General features: G+C 45.5%; 1 protein-coding gene across 2 annotated transcripts; it reads left to right on the forward strand.

Moving 5' to 3' along the window:
- The first annotated feature begins 2,017 nt into the window (after positions 1-2,017).
- LOC144145939 (uncharacterized) lies at positions 2,018-18,783 on the forward strand. 2 transcript variants are annotated; one of them, XM_077677802.1, is made up of 6 exons: positions 2,018-2,273; positions 8,439-8,838; positions 10,526-10,573; positions 12,458-12,591; positions 15,458-15,765; positions 18,196-18,783. In XM_077677802.1, the coding sequence occupies exons 2-6, from the start codon at positions 8,541-8,543 to the stop codon at positions 18,629-18,631; spliced, it is 1,224 nt and encodes a 407-aa protein (XP_077533928.1). In that variant the 5' UTR covers positions 2,018-2,273; positions 8,439-8,540; the 3' UTR covers positions 18,632-18,783. The 2 variants fall into 2 exon arrangements, with proteins under 2 accessions (XP_077533928.1, XP_077533929.1); XM_077677803.1 differs by having other exon boundaries at positions 2,019-2,273; positions 15,470-15,765.
- Positions 18,784-19,150: the final 367 nt, after the last annotated feature.

The following is a 19,150-nucleotide window of genomic DNA, read 5'->3' on the forward strand; positions in this document are numbered from 1 at the left end:
TATTATTTGTACAATTATACACGTGCACTAGTGAATCTTGTAAACCTAGCCTTTTTTTCCCTCTTCATGTAATCCGTGATAGCTATAGTGTTTCCTGTATTTTAACTGTCATGATTCTGGGTCTGTACACAAAGTGCTGCGCCAGAACTTTTTGATTGTATGCACATGTGTAGGTTTCTTTTTCTGTGACCCGATTGTTTAAGGAGAGAAATACTTTGTAAATGTGTGTGTGGTCATATCAACACGAAAGTGATAATTACAGGGCTTGTACAGCTATACCTGCATTACGCGTAATTGATATTTCTCGCTTCTGTCAATTCCTTTTCTTATTGGACCCTGCACTAGCCTCTGGCTGTGGGTCCAGTCAGTGTTTGTAAAGTTCATGTGACAAATGGTAATAAACGGTCAATTAATCAATCAATCGTCGGTCGGCAGCGCAAGTAGCAGTGACGTCACATTAGGAACATTCGAGAGTTAAACGCTCTTTTTGTATATTGTTCTGTACAAATAAAAACCCGATATTCCTTTTTTCGTTGCCGTAGATATAAACACTTTTCTATCGGCGTGACCAGTATCGCGGCCGCTTCAGTTGTCTGGCAACCATTGTGCACTCTAGCCGAACTCAGATCTACTGGCTGCTTACATAGTTTGTGACCAGCTTCCTTGCTAAAAGTTCACGGTGTTTTGCCGAATTTTCTTCGGAATCTTACCTTTTTTGTATCAATGGCATAAAACCGCTCAAGCAAAAAAAAAAAAAAAAAAGAAGTACTTTGTGTGCGCTTTGAACTTGCGCCCGCCGAGCCAGCCCATCGTTACGGCCGGCCTCCGTAGACACTTTATCCACTACACCAGCGACGTTAAAAGCGGGCGCGGCAAATAAATGCGGCATAAAATCGCTTCGCATTTGTAACCCAGCACTCTGGTGTGTTTTCTCAAATTATAATCAACCCAGGGCTTTAACCGGCTAATTACTGTTGAACGCTTTTGCAGTAAACCAAAGGGGAGCATATCCAATCAACGAAACAAGGTTAACAGCATTTTTTATTGGCCGAAACAGGAAAGCAATCGAACGGCGCGATGGTGGGTTTCGGCGCTGTATCACTGCTTTTCGCTAGTTATTTTTGCGCTTTATGAGTAAATGACGGGTTGGTTTTGAGTTTCGGCAACTCGAAGTTCCTCCGATAAACGTGTTTACGTAGTAACTTCTCATTTTAAGCTTTCGGTCATTTAGATCGTCAGGTTAGAAGTTTCACGTTCGCGCAGCTCACATTACAGGCCACGTGAGACAGCGGGCGGTTAGCTTGTGCGAGAATAAGGGCTAGCGAACGACAGTTTAGACTCGTGCGAAACGGCGTGAACCGTTTACGTATACCCAGTTTACTTTAAACGTGGTTACTTCTGTCTGCGTTGTTGTTGATTGAAAGTTCGACCATGTTGATCAGTCGTATCAGAGATCACACTTCCCCGTTCAGTTGCAGGACGAATTTCATAATGAGGCTGACGTTATAGTTTTAGCTGACACTTTGCGATCCCGTCCCATGCCGACATGTTGTGCAGACGAGGGGGAACTGTCACTGGCTTCAGGACGTCACTTTACGAGTTGAGGAGGAAAGCCTCGGTGAGACCGTAACTGCTCTTGTTTCTCCTATTGGCCGATATCGGGCAACTAAACGGGCATGCATTGCTTGTTTATCAAGGTTCCGAAGTTACAAGTGCCCACACAACATTATTAATTTAAAAATATCTTCACGACCAGCTTGGGCATTCAAGCCTTATGCGTGATTGCAGGCTTCCCTGAATTTGTTGAAACCGCGCTGCTCCAGCGGAGCTCATGCCGGGAAAGCTAGGAACGCCTGCGCCTAAGTAACTCTGCCGTCGCCCCTCCGCAACTCTGTCTGCGTTTGTGTGCGAATGCGCGTGCGTGTCGTTGAACAGCGCTAGCGACCGTAGCGCTACATTTCCCCTGGAGTCGATACGATTCCCTCCGTGCCCGTTGCCCGGGAAACGGGCGCTGCCGCTTTTTCCCACTGTTTGCTTGTCCTCCTTCGATTCGTTCTGCTAGCCATCGGGGACAATCTCCAGAAAGGAACGGATATTTCTTCTACACTCAAAGAGTGTGCCTATTAATGAAACAAAATACCTTTTGCTGCATTGCGTGCGTTGCGGGGACACAACTTTTCGCGCCAAACCTCCGTCAGCTACCTCTGGAGTAGCAACACCAGAAGCAGCAGCAGCTGAGCAGCCGACTTCCCCTTTGTGGCCGAGCAGAAAAGGTGAGCGCCTCCTTCCATGCGCGTTTACTTGGGGACTCTTTCGGCGAACGAAAGTTTCTTTGCTTTCGATTTGTCGTTACTTGCTGTTCACGGTGATGGTCAGAATGGTCTTTGTATAAACCGCAGGCCTGGAAAGTCACCAGGCCTGCGGCAAAGAGGACAGTTTATAAGCCTCTCTGCTGTGCTTAGTCCAGGTAAAAAAACTCTTTTTGGACAACTTGCTCTAAAACCTGGCCAACTTGACTGCCTAGGAATTGTTCCATTTTCTGCTTTGCAGGTGATCCTTGATGGGCCTTCATTTGTAATAAATGCATGCGTGGAGATAACTGCGACATGTTTGAAGAATCATTCTTTAATTAATACCCAATGTTTATGAAATTGATTGTGGAGGAGATAAGGGTAGCGTATAGACGACATTGGCTTGGATTACTCCCGTAGAAAGCTTGCAGTTGGGAAATCTCAGATCGAGGGGTCTTTTGGTTGTAGCGCTCGAAAGAATACCAGCGCAAAATTCGCAACACTTTCATATATTAAGAGATGCAGGTGGGGCTCATGCATACATCTCGTTATGGAGTCAGAACGCTAAGAGAAAATGCCGCTTTTATGTCGCGGTCAGTACGACAGCTAGTTGCTGAAGGCGTAAGGGTATGCTGAATGCAAAAGTGGCTGCGTGGCTGGCGGGGTGGCTGGCAGCCCACAGATAGTTTCTTTCAACACTGCAGTTGAATCCGCACCTCTGAAAACCAAACACTTGCGGCATATTTTGTAAAGAAAGGGGGTGCACAATGCAAAAAAGGCGAAGGACAGAAAGGACGCACAAGGACGAAGCGCCATTTCCTTTTCCCTTGTGCATCCCATGTGTCCTTCGTCTTTTTCGCGCTGTCCATCCCCTCAAAACTAGCCCAACACCGTAACTTATTGTAAAGAAAGCAGGAAACAAACCAGGCTTCATACAAATGCCTACTCCACTTATATAATAATTAAATTGTAGCGTAATCGGCAACGGTTGTACTACAGTTGTGAAAGTAAAGCGTAAAACATTTTGGTTAGGCTCACTTACAAAGGTCAGGGAACATCCAGCGAAAAAAACAGCTAGGAACTACGTGAGCGCCAGTGTGCGAGTGCAAGTGTGCATTGCACCACAGATGGAATCGTATTTTCACACCCTCACAGGATTCGAGCTTACTAGTGGTCGTGTCAGGCCTGGCGTTGGCACTTCTCACACGTTGCGCTTGCACGATTCCGGGAAGCACGCAAGTTTAATTGCTACAAATGGAAAGGAGGACGCACTTGTTTAATGCCATGTCTAGCACTGACAAGTTGAAATAGCTCCAACCTTATGAGGCGACGAAAGGCAAAAGCTTAACAACGGTGCTGCATGTTTGATCTAAAGCCTCAAGGGTGCAACGCACAGCCTACAACCAACACCCTTACACTCTAGCAAAAAAAAAAAAAAAACAGAAAAAACACCCTTTAAAGTGGTTTTTCGTTTACAACAGACTTAAATCATTGCAAAAACACAAGAAAACACTTTTTAAAGGGTGTTATGGTAATTCCATTCATGCAAATGGTGTTTCTTTTTGTTTTTTGATAGGGTGTAAGGGTCTCCGTTATGAGCAAAAAAGGTGTAAATCAATTTACAGTGCACCCTTAGATAACTTCCAAAGCATCTTACACTATTTTATCCGGGGGTAAAAATGATCCGCTGTTAGGTTAGCGTTTTCCATGGAACACTTTTGGAATCACTTTTAAATGGGTGAGAAAGCGACAAAATGCTGCACTGCGTTTTAGGAGGGAAAAAAAAAACACCACAGACCCCAAAGCCACGTTTTCTACTTGCTTCGTATGCCCGTACAAAAGCCGCAGCTTTAGCGTGGATGGTGCGCTTGGTGTTTTTTCCCGTCCTCGAACCTGATGAATCACGCGACAGCCCATGAATAAGCCCCTGGCGACACGGGTGACGCGTTTCAGTCACCGCCCAACTATCCTCCGCAAAGACACCGGTGAGGTCCGTACTGTCTCGTTCCAGTCTACACATGCACGCGCTGCCGTGCATAGGGAAGTGGTAGAAGTGAGAAGGAAAGAGTGCGGGGCGTTCTATCCTGCTATCCTAACCGCCACGCCGGCCGCCGCAATCGATCGTTGCCTCGCCGGAAACAGAAGTCGAGACGCGCGGCGCGCAATGCCGAATACATTTACGCTCACAAAGGCAGCTCAAAGACACGCCACGAGAAGAGGTTGGTTTATGGCCAAAATGAATGCGGCGAACCGCAACAGAGTAGTAAAAAGATGCGCGGTCAGTACCTGCAGTTTGGTCCATGGTTGATCTGAGCGCATAGGACTGCTTGGATCACGTACTTAAGCGGGTTGCTCGGCTTAGTTGATGCCCGCTTCGTGAACGGGACGCACGGACACTAGGGGGTGAAAAGACAGCAATGAAACTTGTTTTGTTTTCTTTGCTGGCCGAAAACAAGTTGAAGACCTTCAATCTGTTATTTTGTTACTGTCGCGTACACGGCACGACCGCCGCAGAAAGCAGAGCTTCGCTGCAATTGGCCCGTTAACGCCGTCACCGAGTTTGCGTGAAGTGCCAAAGGCATGGCCTTTTGCACGTCTCCAACCTGGACAATATAGTGTTCAATATATTTGTAATATATTCTTGTATTGTGAATTGTTATTGTAACAATATTGCTACATTGTTAATATAACATGACCATCTGTATGCAGATGACCACTTTGAGAAACGCATGTTTCTCGCTAAAGGACTTAATATTTCCCAGAAGGCACAGACTGCGAAAGAAAGACGAAGAATAACGTCCTCTTGTTTACCCCTGAACTAGACAAGGTTTCGTCGAAAGCCTAATTAGGAGTCTTGATAATTGAAAATAGGGCCATCATAACGCCACTTCTCTCGTAGGCGTGTACGGGTGCTCGAACGTTACTTGCGTACTTCTGTGATTTAGGTGTTCCCTAGTTGAGGGATTGCATTAAAATGCAACTGAGATTGAAGATGCATTTATAACGGTAAAATGTGCGCAACTTACAGCCACAATCCCACATGATTAGTGCTTGAAGGACAACCTTCGTTATCACATCCTTGTTGACACTTTTCCACCTCTTTTCCATGAGTCTATCCTCGCCACCTGTCCTTGCCTACCCTTGTTTTTCGTCTTGTCCCCCTAATTTTAGCGCCGTTGTCCCGTTTCCGCAATGTAGTTTGCTCATGATTTGTATTAACTCTCGTCGATGACGGGATGCATCAGAAGCTTTAGGATTTTTTCTTTACCCTGTTTGTACCACGGGTCCTCCTTTTACAGAAGAAGACTACCACAACAACTACTACTACTACTACTATCACTACTACTATTATTACTATCACTAGCACTACTATTACTACCACTACTACTGCTACTACTACTACTACTACTACTACTACTACTACTACTACTACTACTACTACTACTACTACTACTGCTACTGCTACTGCTACTGCTACTACTACTACTACTGTTTTTTGCAAATGAAATCTGAATTGAAAAGAAATCACGCTGTCTTTGTTGCCAAGAAATACACACACCTACAGGCAAATATAAATTCTCCGGTTTCCAACTCGAGTATCTCTTGTGATGTCTAGCCTCATCTCATCATCATTGTCACATCAACATGAAAATTAGATAATCATCATTACCATCACCTTAAAAACGCAGATAATCAGCCTTATGAGCGCTAATACTGGACAAGAGTACACACATAGTATTCAGCATGTCCGGCAGGCATTGCATTTTGCCCGTTGCTTAGAGCATCGTTGAGGTATACAATGTAGGTCTTCCACGATTACTCATGTAGGTTCGAAATTTTAACTTAACAGCCGAATCAGTTCAATCAAATTCAAAAATGGCCTCGTATCTGCTTCTTTTGTTGCAAATATCGACGAAAGACGACAGTCGACTGGCGCCCCTGGCAAGTAAATGCCTCCCTTCTCTTTCCCGCTCACCTCTCATGTTGTTCCTCTCCCGTCTGTTTCCTTCGAAGAAAACATGCTAGAGGTTTGCTCAAGTCAATTTAAATTTACCGCGTTCCATTGCTCCAAGTCGGGTGCCCCGATGCCAGCACTGCCGTACGGCAGAGACACGCGTGAAATGAGGCACCCTACTACAATGTTTATAGAACCACGTTGCCCTACTCCACGAGCGTTTGAAGCGGAACGTGGAACCTATCTAGTGGAGCCTTTCATTGTTGGTGCCGTTTTATTTTTTTAATTCTGCCACGTAGCTCGGGCAACAGCAGGCGCCGGTTTCCTGGAGTAGATGTAGTAGTTCATTTGCTGTCGCAAAAACCAAGCATCCGTGAATTTTTTCATAAAGGAAAACTGCAAATATCACTCATGTATTGATTTTATGCCTTATGTTTGCGTAATGTTTTGTTCTTGTTTAACAATGTTGACAAGTATGAACCTTAACACCGCACTTGGACGTTTAGATTTGGTTGTGGGTATATAAGGCTATTGCGCAGATTCAGTTTCACTTTGGCCGGATGGCTGAATCGAGTCATGGACAGGCAGTCCAAAAATTTCTGCGTTTCAGTAGCCCAAGAAAGATTATCGTCTTTAAAAACTAGCCGGCAAATGGCGCGCGCTGCCCGTTACCCAACTTGTGTCGATACCGGAATGCGGGCGGCCGACAGCGTATACCAGTAACACCGGGCCTACAGCGAACAGTGCTGTGTGTAGGTCGAGGGTCGAGGAACCGGAGCGGATCCAGAGGTCGACGTGAGCGCGGCGCTCCGAATGCGGGGCCCCACGCCCGAGGCCCAACAGGGCAAATGTAGGGCGGGTCACAACGTGTTCGAAGCGAATGAATGTTTCAGTGTGGCTGCGGTGTGTCGTGTCGTTGCCACAACACGCAAGGAGTCGCAATCAAAAGAATTTTACAAAAGATGGATGGACTCCAATAACCACTCCCTAATTTTTTTCTATAGTTTCGTAGTCAGACGAATGATCTGTGTTTCAACCCCGAGCTCAGTATTTGGCTGCCTTAGGCTGCTGTTACACGGCAGCGCTGATTACGGCAGCAACGCGGTCCAACATTCCGTTCCTTGCACGGTTTCAAGTTTATTTATTTATTTATTCATTTATTTATTTATTTATTCATTTATTTATTTATTTATTTATAGAGTCGTATAGCCGGGATCACAAGTCGACGAAGCATACTCTATTGTGGGGCGCACCTAAGTGACATATTACTGCTTTTTGAGACAAGAAGGTGCCAAGGAAAAGTTTCGCTTTAAGGATCCAAGCATGTGGTTAGCCTTAGATGTTATAAATTCAATATGTTCAGACCAAGACAGGTTGTTGGTTATGTGCACACCAAGGTATTTATACTCGACTACTCACTCTAATAGGGTACTGTTAAAAAAAATAACCAGGACAAGTTAATTGATCCCGGGATACCCTCGTAACTTTACATTTAGTTATGTTGAGCTCCATATGCCAAAGTTTGCACCGAGAAGAAATATTATTGAGGTCAGATTGTAGGCATTCAACGTCAGAGGAATTAGTAATTTTGCGGTAAACCACGCAATCATAAGGGAAGAGGTAAACAAAAGAATAAAATGACTAGACAAGTCGTTATTGTATGTCAGGAAAAGTAAAGGTCCTAGCATAGAGCCCTGAGGCACACCTGAGCGCAGAGGTGCCTCAGGGGAGTTGGTTTGATGGGCAGACACAAACTGCGTTCGGTTGGAAAGAAATACTTCTATCCATTGTAAGACTTGACGATCGGTTTTCAAATAACATAATTTCAGTAAGTGAACTAGATGCTTCACTTTAATGAACAATTTGGAAAAATAAAAAAGAACCCGGTCAGTTACAAGAGGGGTTAAGAAATGCATGCAAGTCATGGTAAGCGTAATTGTTGAGTTTCACTAGAAAAGTTTTTTTCCGGAAACCATGTTGAGAACTACGAAAAAGTGGTTGTACTCAGGAAAGTTAACCAAATTAGTGAATATTATGTGTTCCAGGATTTTACAATGAATGGACGTGATGGAAATGGGATGTAATGGAAGTTGGACATCTTTCGTTTGTAGCGGAGAAAGAAATGACATGAAACTTCCTTAAAAGTGTGCTTCGTTCACACCATTTCTCGTACACATTGTCTCCAATGGCAGACTCAGCAGATGCTGTAATGACGGCCCAAACAACGCTGTGGAGGCCGTGATGACCCGGGCAAGCGACCGAACAGACGCTACAGGACACGTCCGGCCCACGTCATGTGCGCGGCTGCCAGCGTGGTGGTTGGCGGTGGTGGGGAGAATCGTCCCGGCAGCAGGAGTCACGGCTGCCATGTGGTAGTCCGGCGTAGTCCCCCTACCGGAAATGACCCAACGGGCGCCGTCGGGCTGGCGTCCGGGGCCAGCAGGCTGCCGGCTCTTGTCTCCGACGACCCCAAGACTCTGCAAGCTCAGCTGCGGTCGGCGCGCAATGACTTGGTCTTTCTGCAGAACCAGCACCGTCTCACGCTCAGGGGACTGCACGCGGAGATAGCCAAGCTGCAGAAGACCGTCAAAGGTACTGGAGGGTGCGCAGTGGGTGCGCAGGTACACGCTCTTCTGAAAATATTAAGAGTATTGGAGAAATGAGGACGGAGGGAGAGAATAGACAGCAGAGCTGACGAGGTCATGGTGATGCTACTTCATGCGTCATGAGAGGATGCTCCCGGTTTCTTTTGCTGCATTCGGTAAACTTATCACATAATAGAATTTAACTTGAGCGTGAGATAAATGAATTGAACTACTTTTATGTCTCGTCACTCTTGCCGGGGGTGTTTAGTTTGTTGATCATGCATAGTTAACAGGATAGGTGAACATACACATAAAAAACTCACGCTAGATTAGAACGACGATAAAGTGAGGTATAATCATCATTTGACTGGCTTATTAGAATGGAGCTTTGGATGTGTACACCCTACTACAAATTTATTTGATCGACTAGTCATTTTCCCAACTGGAAAGGGAGTTGAAAATAGCTGTTCACGTTGCGTTGTTCTTCTCTGTCGATTTTCTGAAGGGGGGACTGGACAAATATCACACATGTTTACCCCGTATAAACTGCGCGATGAAGCAACAAGTAAAACTGTACCACGTGTAATAGGGGAATATCTAAATTTTGATCACGTTGGTAGCACCAAGGCACATCACACAACCGTATGACGTCTCTGCGGTAGTTTGTAAGGCAGCCACTACGGTCACATATGTTTTCTCTTCCTCCTAGCATTGCATATATATAGAAAGCTCCACATATCCCAGTAATACTGATAAGGAGAACGTGTGTTACACAGCAGACGGCAGACATGAAAAAGGATTAGCTTCCTGATCCACCTCAGTGCCTCTCTAGCGCGAATCATATGCGCCTTTTTCACTAAAAGCTGGCGCCGTTCATGACATAGCGGAGGCATCGCCCGTTGTCACAAACAGCTAAGCCTGCATGATCATGCCTCTATGCTTACGCGTAAAGCAGAAGTCCTCAGCACATTGTGCGTGCCCGCCGTGCTATATATAGCCAGCACGCGCCATTTATCCGCCCGAAAACATTAAAACTTGGGTTAGAGCTCACTGCCCGAAAGTGCTACACCAAATAGAAAGCAAAAATAAAGTGAGCTTGTACTCTTGTTAATCTCAGGAAGTACGTAATAACAGGTACTGTCTTTGAAGGGGAAGATGTTTGAAACCAGAACGTAGGAACAACGGCATTGTTCAATTCTTAAGACCCTCATAGGAAACGTATCATTAGAGTTACGTGCTTTCTATTCAAAGCGCTGGGAGCACATTCTTGCAGTTTACTTAGGTCGACGTTAAATACAGCGAAGGTTGTACTCGGGAGTCACGTGAAGAATGGGTGGAAGGAAATACCATATATGCACTTAATTGGTAGCCATGGTACACACTGCCTGGTGCACACTGTGAAAACTATGAGTGGGAAGGCTGACATGCCTTCCCACTCGGGTCCTAACTAACGTAATGGATTAACAGACTTTGTACAAGAATTCGCTCGTCTTCAGATTTGCGAGTTTGGGAATACGGCGCAATCACATTCTGTGTTCAGATGGATTTCTTTCCAATATGTTTTTCCTTTCCAATAAGCGATGGAGAAAGCGATATGTACACATAGTGAAAATCAGTTGCATACTAAAATTTCCCTCTTTCATCTATTCCTCTAATTTCCTCTCCACCCCTCTGTTCCTCCCTCCTTTTTACAGAAATGCAGTTCGCTCTCTTTAACAACGGAATGACTTTAGTGGACGAAGGTAAGTCAACCCGCTGACGAAGTCACTACTATCTCAAGCGCTTGTTCAGTACTAATAGTAATATGGTGTACAGGTTCTTGGCTGTATGTAATAAGTAGAGTCCTTCAGGGATATAGGGAGAAATTATGCAGTGCACAAGACTGCGTGTACCTCGTCAATCGTGTGTACAAGGTCTCAAGCTGAAACGTCATGTGCCAGACTACCAGCTAGGAGGATTAAAATTTTTGTATTAATACATTGGAGCATCGCAACGGTGCATTGGGCTTTAACACACTTACAATTTCGACTCGACAAACAGCGGTGTGTGAGCGCGACAGTACTGCTTGTTATACTAGTCTGCTTACAGGATGGCTAAGGCAACTGTGGTAGTAGAAGGGGGGGGGGAGCGGGAGGTTAGGGGGTTTCTTGTGGAGATATCGTGGCTCATATACTATGACACCTGAACGAGGTCAGTGCAGGCGAAGTTATATACCACGCACGCTTTCGCAACTGCAGCTGCATGGGGACGGCGACGCCTTTCGGCCAGTGACGGCGTAGCATCCTGGTGGCACAATAATACATTCGATCGACACACCTAAATGTCACTGTTGCGCTTACTTCTCGTCTTTTCTGCCGCAAGCATCGAATAACCGGAACCGCCTTCCTGCAGCTACAGTGTCTGTAGACATTGCTATTGATTTCCGATTCGCTGACAGTAATGAAGCGGAGTAGTAGGCATTGCAAAAACAAATTTCTTTGCGTTAAATTGTCTTGCCCTGAATAGCACTCTGCTCAGAATTTGAAATCACCTTGTCTCTAGGGCAAAAAAATGTTTCCAGTATACTTCCAACGATATGGGACTGTGCAACTATTTTTTCGCTGGTCGTCCTTTTTGCAGTTAAGTGCGTATTTACCACTACACTCTACAGCGCATGCCACAGAGGCTTTAAAGGAGACGACCAGACCGCGGAGTCGAGCAGGTTTATTCCGAACGCAGTGTGGGCTGCGTTCGGAATAAACAATGGGTATGCGATGCTTCCGGCCCCAATGGACTCGTCAATAAATAAATAAATAAATATTATAAATAAATAAATAAATAAATAAATAAATAAATAAATAAATAAATAAATAAATAAATAAATAAATAAATAAATAAATAAATAAATAAATGGAAACTTTACACACGAGTGTGTGCTGATCGCGGGAACGTTATTTGCTTAAAGACCCTTGCCCTGGGACATTGCTTCTGTACAAATACCGCTTTTTCGCTCGCTCTTCCCCGTTCAAAATCTTGGTTTTATCAACTGACGCACTCCATGCCAAATATGGAGCAAATGCATTAAGCCTATGTTTACTATATACTTTTTACATTGCTCTGCGGTGCAAGCTCACAAGCGATCACATTGGGAACGAACTAAGAGTGTAGTAAATGAATGAAACAAATCTTTATTATCAACAAGTAATGCGGCTGCCATTGGCAGCGTCACAGTTTCTGTTCGGACCCCCTATAACGTGAAATTTTGTTTATCGCATATAATTTTGCTGGTGTTGCGCACGTGCCCGGTTAGAGAATCATGGGTTAGATTGGCCAACGTGTCTGTTACTATTAAAAAGAAAGTGTTCGAAGGTAAGTTAGAAAATGAAGCTGTTATGTTTTCTAGCAGGCTACGACAAAATTACAATGAGGGACTATCCCGGCCACGCAACAAACCACCCTAGCCTCTAACCCCCCTCTGTGAGACGTGTTAAAGGAATTAATTTTGCTTTTTTCTTATGGTAACGTTAAAACCACAACTTAAGTACACAACAACTTGTGTTCAATGCATCTTACTTGTTCTCGTGCACAAAATATTCTAAGTTGTGCACCAGCGTAGAATCTATTTTTGACGTCGTGCGCGCATACAGAGTCATACAAGGCCAAGATCGGACAGCTGGAAGAAGAACTTGAGAAGTGGTGCTGCCACTGCCGTTTCCTCAGCTCCCAGCTAGAGCACGCCAACAACGCCCTGGTCTCGCTCAATCAGCGACTTCAGGTGCAGGTATGAACCATCTGCCGCCGGCATAGTTTTTCGCCCATTTTGGTTCGACGAAGGCACGCTGCTCGTTTTCTTTTCCGAAACAACCGAGATGTGGCGGCGTTGAATATTTTGGGATCACAATGATTTCAAAGGCTTTAGAATGAGGGCAGCACTAAGGCCCTATAGTTTCGTTTTTCTGGTCTCTCCTTGCTAACCCATCATGCAGTTAAGTGATTATCAAAGTTTCTGATAAAAATAAATAACATTCTGCCGTTCCTTCGTGACAATGTGTGCCGCCCGAAGACTAGGGAATAACTATAGTTTGGCGTAGGTATTCCTGATGTACAGTTTTGTACAAATGAAACGCGAACATGAAAATATTAACCGCAACACGCAAAACTGAACAGTACTGTTCGTGGAGGTCCAATGATGGCGCGCTATGTGTATATTTGGAAAGCCACATTTCCCAACTTTGCCGCTCTGACATGCGCAGCTTTCCCGCTCATGGCAGTCCTTTCAACAGTGACTACTCTGTAGTTATTCAGCGAAATGTAAATTTTTTTTGGGCAGCTAATATTGGGGGTGAAAATTTGCTTTGTGCACAGTTTCAAGTCTTGCACGTTACGTGACTTAGTTCCAGAGCCATGGAAACTATCCCATACAAATGCATGGGTAGTAAGATTTGACAGCGAATTACACAAAAAATATTCAGAATGCTGGAAAGTAGCATAGAGTTTTCATCTTCACGTTGACTTCTTGCTTCATGCCAAATATCACTTTCCTGAAGTGGTTTTGCTAGGTTCCTGAGAGGTGGGAATTTTGAGCGAGAAATCTGGGTATGTAAAGCTACCCATCAATTTGACTTGCGTTGAAAGAAGCGCTTTTTGTGTGTTCTGGTTCATAGTTTTGTGATCGCGTTTTATTTTGTCCGTGAATGTACGTAGAAATGGTATGAAATAGGTTGTGGTGCAGACAGCACATCCTATCGTGATCTAATTAGCGATAGTCAGTCGATGCCTACAAGACATTTGTGACTAGGTACTACGGTGTTCTTATGCAGACCATTTATCTTTTGGAAATGAGCTGACGGGCACAACTGTTTGGTGGTTGTTGTCTGTTTTCCCTATAGTTTCGCGTGCGCGCAAAGCCTATACGAAGTGATAAGGCGATTTTACTTTTTTGTGGCGATGAATCATGTGCATGGGTTTGTTGCCTATAGGCATATGCGTATTCGGAAGCTTCTAGTAAGGATCAGCCTGGACAAACCATTACAGGTATATTTATGGGTATGTTTCTTATCACTTGAACCTGATAGCAACGTAAGGACACCTGCTTTTCAAAACTATCACCAGATTTCTGCTACATTTTCTTGTGGAACGGGAGTGTGGCTACAAGACAACTACTTTTCTCACATGAATGCCTGAGAACAAAACTCGCTGCAAAGGTTCTAACACTTCTTGTGTATTAACCAGCTTTCCAGGTAACTTTTACAGTCTTTAAAATTAGAAAAAATGTCTGCTTTCATCACCAACGGACACAATGTTTTGCCTTTTCGTCCTGCAAAGCTTATAAAGATTGATTCCCCTGCTTTTTTTTGTGAGGACCCTTATGTTCATTCTGCGGGTGTCCGAAGGCATGAATTCAGTGTCAAAATTCGAGTGAAGTAATTTCGTAAGAAAGACCGCTATGGGCAGCGGAATTTCGCCACATTGATTCGCCACATTATTTGGAACCCAAACCAGGCATACTTAACAGACAGACTAGAGGCCTTGCAAAATAAAGCGGCACGTTTCATTACTAAGAACTATTTCCGTACATCTAGCATAACTGCCATTAAAGAAGCTCTACTGCTGCCCTTCCTCGAAAAACGAAGAGTACTAGCATTACTATCTCACTTCCACCGGCTTTATCATAGTGCGTCGTCATTTGCTGCATCGCATATCAAACCTGCCCATCGCATTTTTCCACGTCTAGATCACCCTTTCAAAGTCCTCCCCTTGTTTGCCCGTACTAACCTTCTTCGTACATCCCCGTTGTTCTTGGCCATCTTTCATTGGAATCGATTACCAGAAGATATTGCCACAATTCATAATCACGATTTGTTTGTGAGCCGTTTGAAGCGCTTTTTATGTATAGATAGCTAAAATTATCAGAGCCATGAACCATGTATCATGTGCGCTTGCTTTGTATTTATTTTCCATTTACTGTTTTTTTTTTGCTTTTCTACCTTTTCCTGTTACATCCCCGCTCTTGACTGTTTGCTCTTGAATTGAAATGTATCCCACACTTTGTTCACCCCCCCCCCCCCCGCCCCATGTAATGCCCTTCGGGGCCTTTAGGGTATCTGAATAAAAAAAAAAGGTTCACGGTTGCACAAAGCACTACATGAACTGGAAGAACCCTCTGCATTGTGAATTAACATCATATTGGGCGCTATAGGAAGCACAGGGCATACAAAATGCACGCTTTTCTGATGGAGGCGAAAAGCAAAAACGCCCGTGTGTACGAGATTTCGGCGCACGTTAAAGATCCCCAGGTGGTCAAAATTAATCCGGAGCCCTCCACTACGGCGCGCCTCATCGCCTGCGCTGCGTCGGCGCGTTAAAACCCTACAATCAATCAAATCATACAAAATGCACACAAGCAGAAAAATCTCTATTAAACAGAGTTAGGGATAGGAAGTTCCGTGCGGTTTCAGGTAGTAAGGACAATTTTGCTAAGACAAGTGAATCTGCGAACAAAAATGTTCGAAATTTTGTTGGCTTGAAAGTTTTCTAGGCACTTTTGTATCTTTGTCCCTTTAAGATGGCCGTTGTCTTCAAAACAGCTGTACCTACGCGTGCTCTCTCGTTGTCGTTCTTTGTCGGTGTACTCTAACCTGTCCAAGACCTCCCCACAGGACTGGCAGCACCAGGCCGAGATGTCGGAGAAGAATTCCATCATCGCCAACCTGCAGCGGGAACTGGAGTGGAAGTGTCGCGCTCTGGCCGAGCTTGAGATGGCGAGTCGAGGCCGCGGAAATATGGCGAGGAGGGCCTCGGGACCCCTGGCGGCTTCCATGACTACCTCATCGTCGCTGGTGGAGCCGGCACTTCCGGGGTCGAGGCGAACACCTCCGCACAAAGGGTCTGGCATCGCAGCTTGTGAAAAGGCTTCCGCGGCGGGCACTTCCACCTTGCGCAAGAGCAGTCACAGGTGCGCCAACACGACTGTCCGTATACTTTAATAAAGGCATGTTTAATTCGATAATAACGTGCGCTGCATGTTTGGACGAGGGACAGGTACAGTGAAAAAGCCAAACCATACGATGGTGCGCAAACCTTCGTATGGTTTTGTCTTTTTCACTGTCCCTGTCCTCCGTCCAAATATACAGCGCACGTTATTATCGAATCCGTATACATATTCACATTCCAAAATTTGGGGCTTTAATGCGCTGAAGCTACCCCTGAGCTATAAGGCGCGCCGCAGTGGAGGGCTCAGGATTAATTTTGACCACGTGGTGATCTTTAACGTGCGCCAAAATCTCTACACATGGGCGTTTCCACTTTTGGCCTGCAGTAGACAAGCAGCCACCGCGGTCGGGATCGACCCCGCCTCCTTGGGCTCAGCAGCACGACGTCTTAGTCCCTGAGCCACCGTGAAGGGTCGTATATTTGTTCGCTGAATTGTTATACAGAACGTAATGTCCCTTCAGCGATAGTGGGGCGTCGAATCATTGTGCGTGCCACCGACAAATCTGGGAAGCTAACGTAGTTCCTATTTGCCATGAAATAACTTTGGGCGTTGGCAAAAGCTGGGTGTCTGCGGAGTGAATAGAAGAAAATAGTAAACATGTTTGATAAAACTTGCTGCTGCGATGTTGGTGCATAGTATTCGCAGTGAAATTTAGCGCGGGGGAGACCACGGACACAGCTCTGGAAGCGCCTGGTCCAGTCAGTCTTTCTTGTGTTTGTGCTGCGCTAAGTTTTATTGCGAATGGTAAATAGGTATGTGCAACCATAAAACATACGGCAGAGATTTTACGGTCGGGTTCTAGCTTGTAAGCGACCCTTTTTGCGCTCGTTTTTTTCTCTTTCATGCAGTGATTATTCAGTTTTTATGTATGTTGAACCACATTTTGAAAAACCAGACAAAAATGCTGGTCGAGTTTAATTATCCCCAAATCCAGCCCCCGGATGCTCTCAACTCCTGACGAACATGTGCAACCATAAATTTCTGTGTTTACAGTGGAAGCGTCAAGTCCGTTTCCCTCCACAGTTATTTCGCTAAAAGGGGTCACCATTCTGGAACCTAGCACAATTGCTACAATGAAGCGATATTTCCCATAGAAAAAGGAGCCGACCTGTGTTTTCACACATCGGAAATAATTAACAAACGGTCTAGAACTTTCGGGTGCCGGCCCATTTATTGTTCGCTGAGAGCTTACTTGTTTCTGGATCCTGGAACAAGCTCGCTAACAAGGAACTTCGCACCAGCAAGCGGTCCACTTCCATAATTGCGCGAAAATGCCTGCTATACACCGCAGGAACTCCAGCAAATAGACTTCAATAATAACCGAGTTGGAAAGCTGTACATGATTTAGCCGGATTTTATTCCGCGAGCGTTCATAATCGTGAGCGGCTGATTGTTATGATTGCTGTGGGCCCGTGAAGTTTACAGATTCTACACATTTATTTCGAAAACTTTCAAAAGGAAATAACCTATCTCAATATTATTTGGCCTTAAGTTTCTATGTTAAGTCTGTTCTTTCAAGGTTCTCAAGGGTTTTTAAGGTCGGTCAACACTTTCCCCTTTTGGATGGCCAACAAATCTCACGTTCGAGCTATTCCACTGGTGTGGCGTTGGTGCTAAGGAATTCGAACGAAGTTGGGCTGTTGCTTCAGTACCTGCTGATCCTTGCTTATTGGAGGCGAAAAGCAAAAACGCCCGTGTGTACGAGATTTCGGCGCACGATAAAGATCCCCAGGTGGTCAAAATTAATCCGGAGCCCTCCACTACGGCGCGCCTCATTGCCTGCGTTGCGTCGGCGCGTTAAACCCCCACAATCAATCAATCTGATCCTTGCTTATGAGCAAGGATCAGTAGTTAACCTTTGTCTCTAAATATGGTGCACAGCCAATGCGTACTAGCTATTATATGGGGTGTAGTTTTGAGAGCTTAGCAACGTGGCGATCCAATAACGGGAACTTTCGACCTGTAGATGGTTTGCGAGCGCACTGTATGCTTGTACATGGAATCGTAGGTGTTGTGCCAAGGTTTTGAATCTTTCAGGCGACTTGTTTTACAGGTGAGAGCATTATTTCTGACATTACCGTCGACGCCCTGTTGGGAATGGGCCCGTATAGCGAACTGCGGGGTTCAAATCAACGCAGTTTTTTTTTTGTAGCCCGATCTTCTGTTTTACGAAACCTTTAAAAAGTGCATTGTCGATAATGAGTACAAGTGCAGGTGTCATGCATGATTATGACGTTTGCCATTTTGTCTGCTTTATTTCTTGAAGCTTACTTCCGGGGTCACGCCATTGTAAAACTCGATATCGATGTGAAGATCTCGGTGTATTGCGCAGATTAAACGTTATATCGCTTCGGTCTATGCAGCTTTGCTTTGCCCAACTCGTCTGCGCAGATTACCCTTGATTGTTCGCGACCGACCAACCGACGACGATCACGATGACTACGTGGCTGCCCAATCATCTCAGCCAAGCACGGCGGTGTCCAGAGGTGCCACACCCCGCCGGGCGTCCCACAGCGGTGCACGAGCTGTATCAGCCAAGTGCCTCCCGGTAGCCGGCTCCTCAACGGGCAGCAAAAAGAAACCACCGCCTGCGGAAGCCAGCGGAGAGACCGCCCGGAGGCGCCAGCAGCTGCGTCTCCCGCCTCTCGTGGACCCCATGCGGGCGGTTTCTTTCCCAGCTCGTTCCCTCGTCCACCACCAGCTCACTGCGGTGCACTGCGACTCTGGCCTGAGCACTGACGAAGAGCTTTCCATCGACCGCGTTCCTTCACCTGAACTGAAGCCCAAGAAACTGGGGAACAGGACTCTAGAAGTGTCGACGAAGTGAAGAGAGACGATTTTTCAATGATAGTCTATTAATGCCTGCTGAGGGAGCAACAGCGTTTCGAGGTGTTCTGTGCTAAGGCTGGAGGATCGGAAGAACCGGAAAGCCGTCCTCATCCTGTAAACAGCGGGCTTAATACTTGTCAAAGAATTTTATGCGTGGGTCTCTGTGTTCTTGTGCGCCTGTCTTGGCGCGCGCCACATTTAAGAATGGGTACTGGCATCAGAATGACAGATCACTCTCCTCCATGAATAGAGGGTACATGGTCCTCCAGAGCCAATGGCCAATACGAGGTCATTCTTTTCTGCTGTTTATGCGTTCGCCATTGACTTTCATGTCGAGCGGGGTTGTGGTCCCGTAGCTAGGCCTCCGGCTCGTCAGGAGCGGGTCGTAATTACGGTGACGGTGCCTCATGCATCGTCTCCAACAATATTACATAGAGAGCAATCTGACACTAGTGTCACCGCGAAGTAGTGATACGGCAGTTACGCTTTGACGGAACAACGGGAAGAAATAAAACAA

This window comes from Haemaphysalis longicornis, unplaced genomic scaffold (assembly GCF_048455015.1).
Source record: "Haemaphysalis longicornis isolate Haplotype H1 unplaced genomic scaffold, Haemaphysalis longicornis Haplotype H1 scaffold_7, whole genome shotgun sequence".
Classification (NCBI taxonomy): Eukaryota; Metazoa; Arthropoda; class Arachnida; order Ixodida; family Ixodidae; genus Haemaphysalis; species Haemaphysalis longicornis.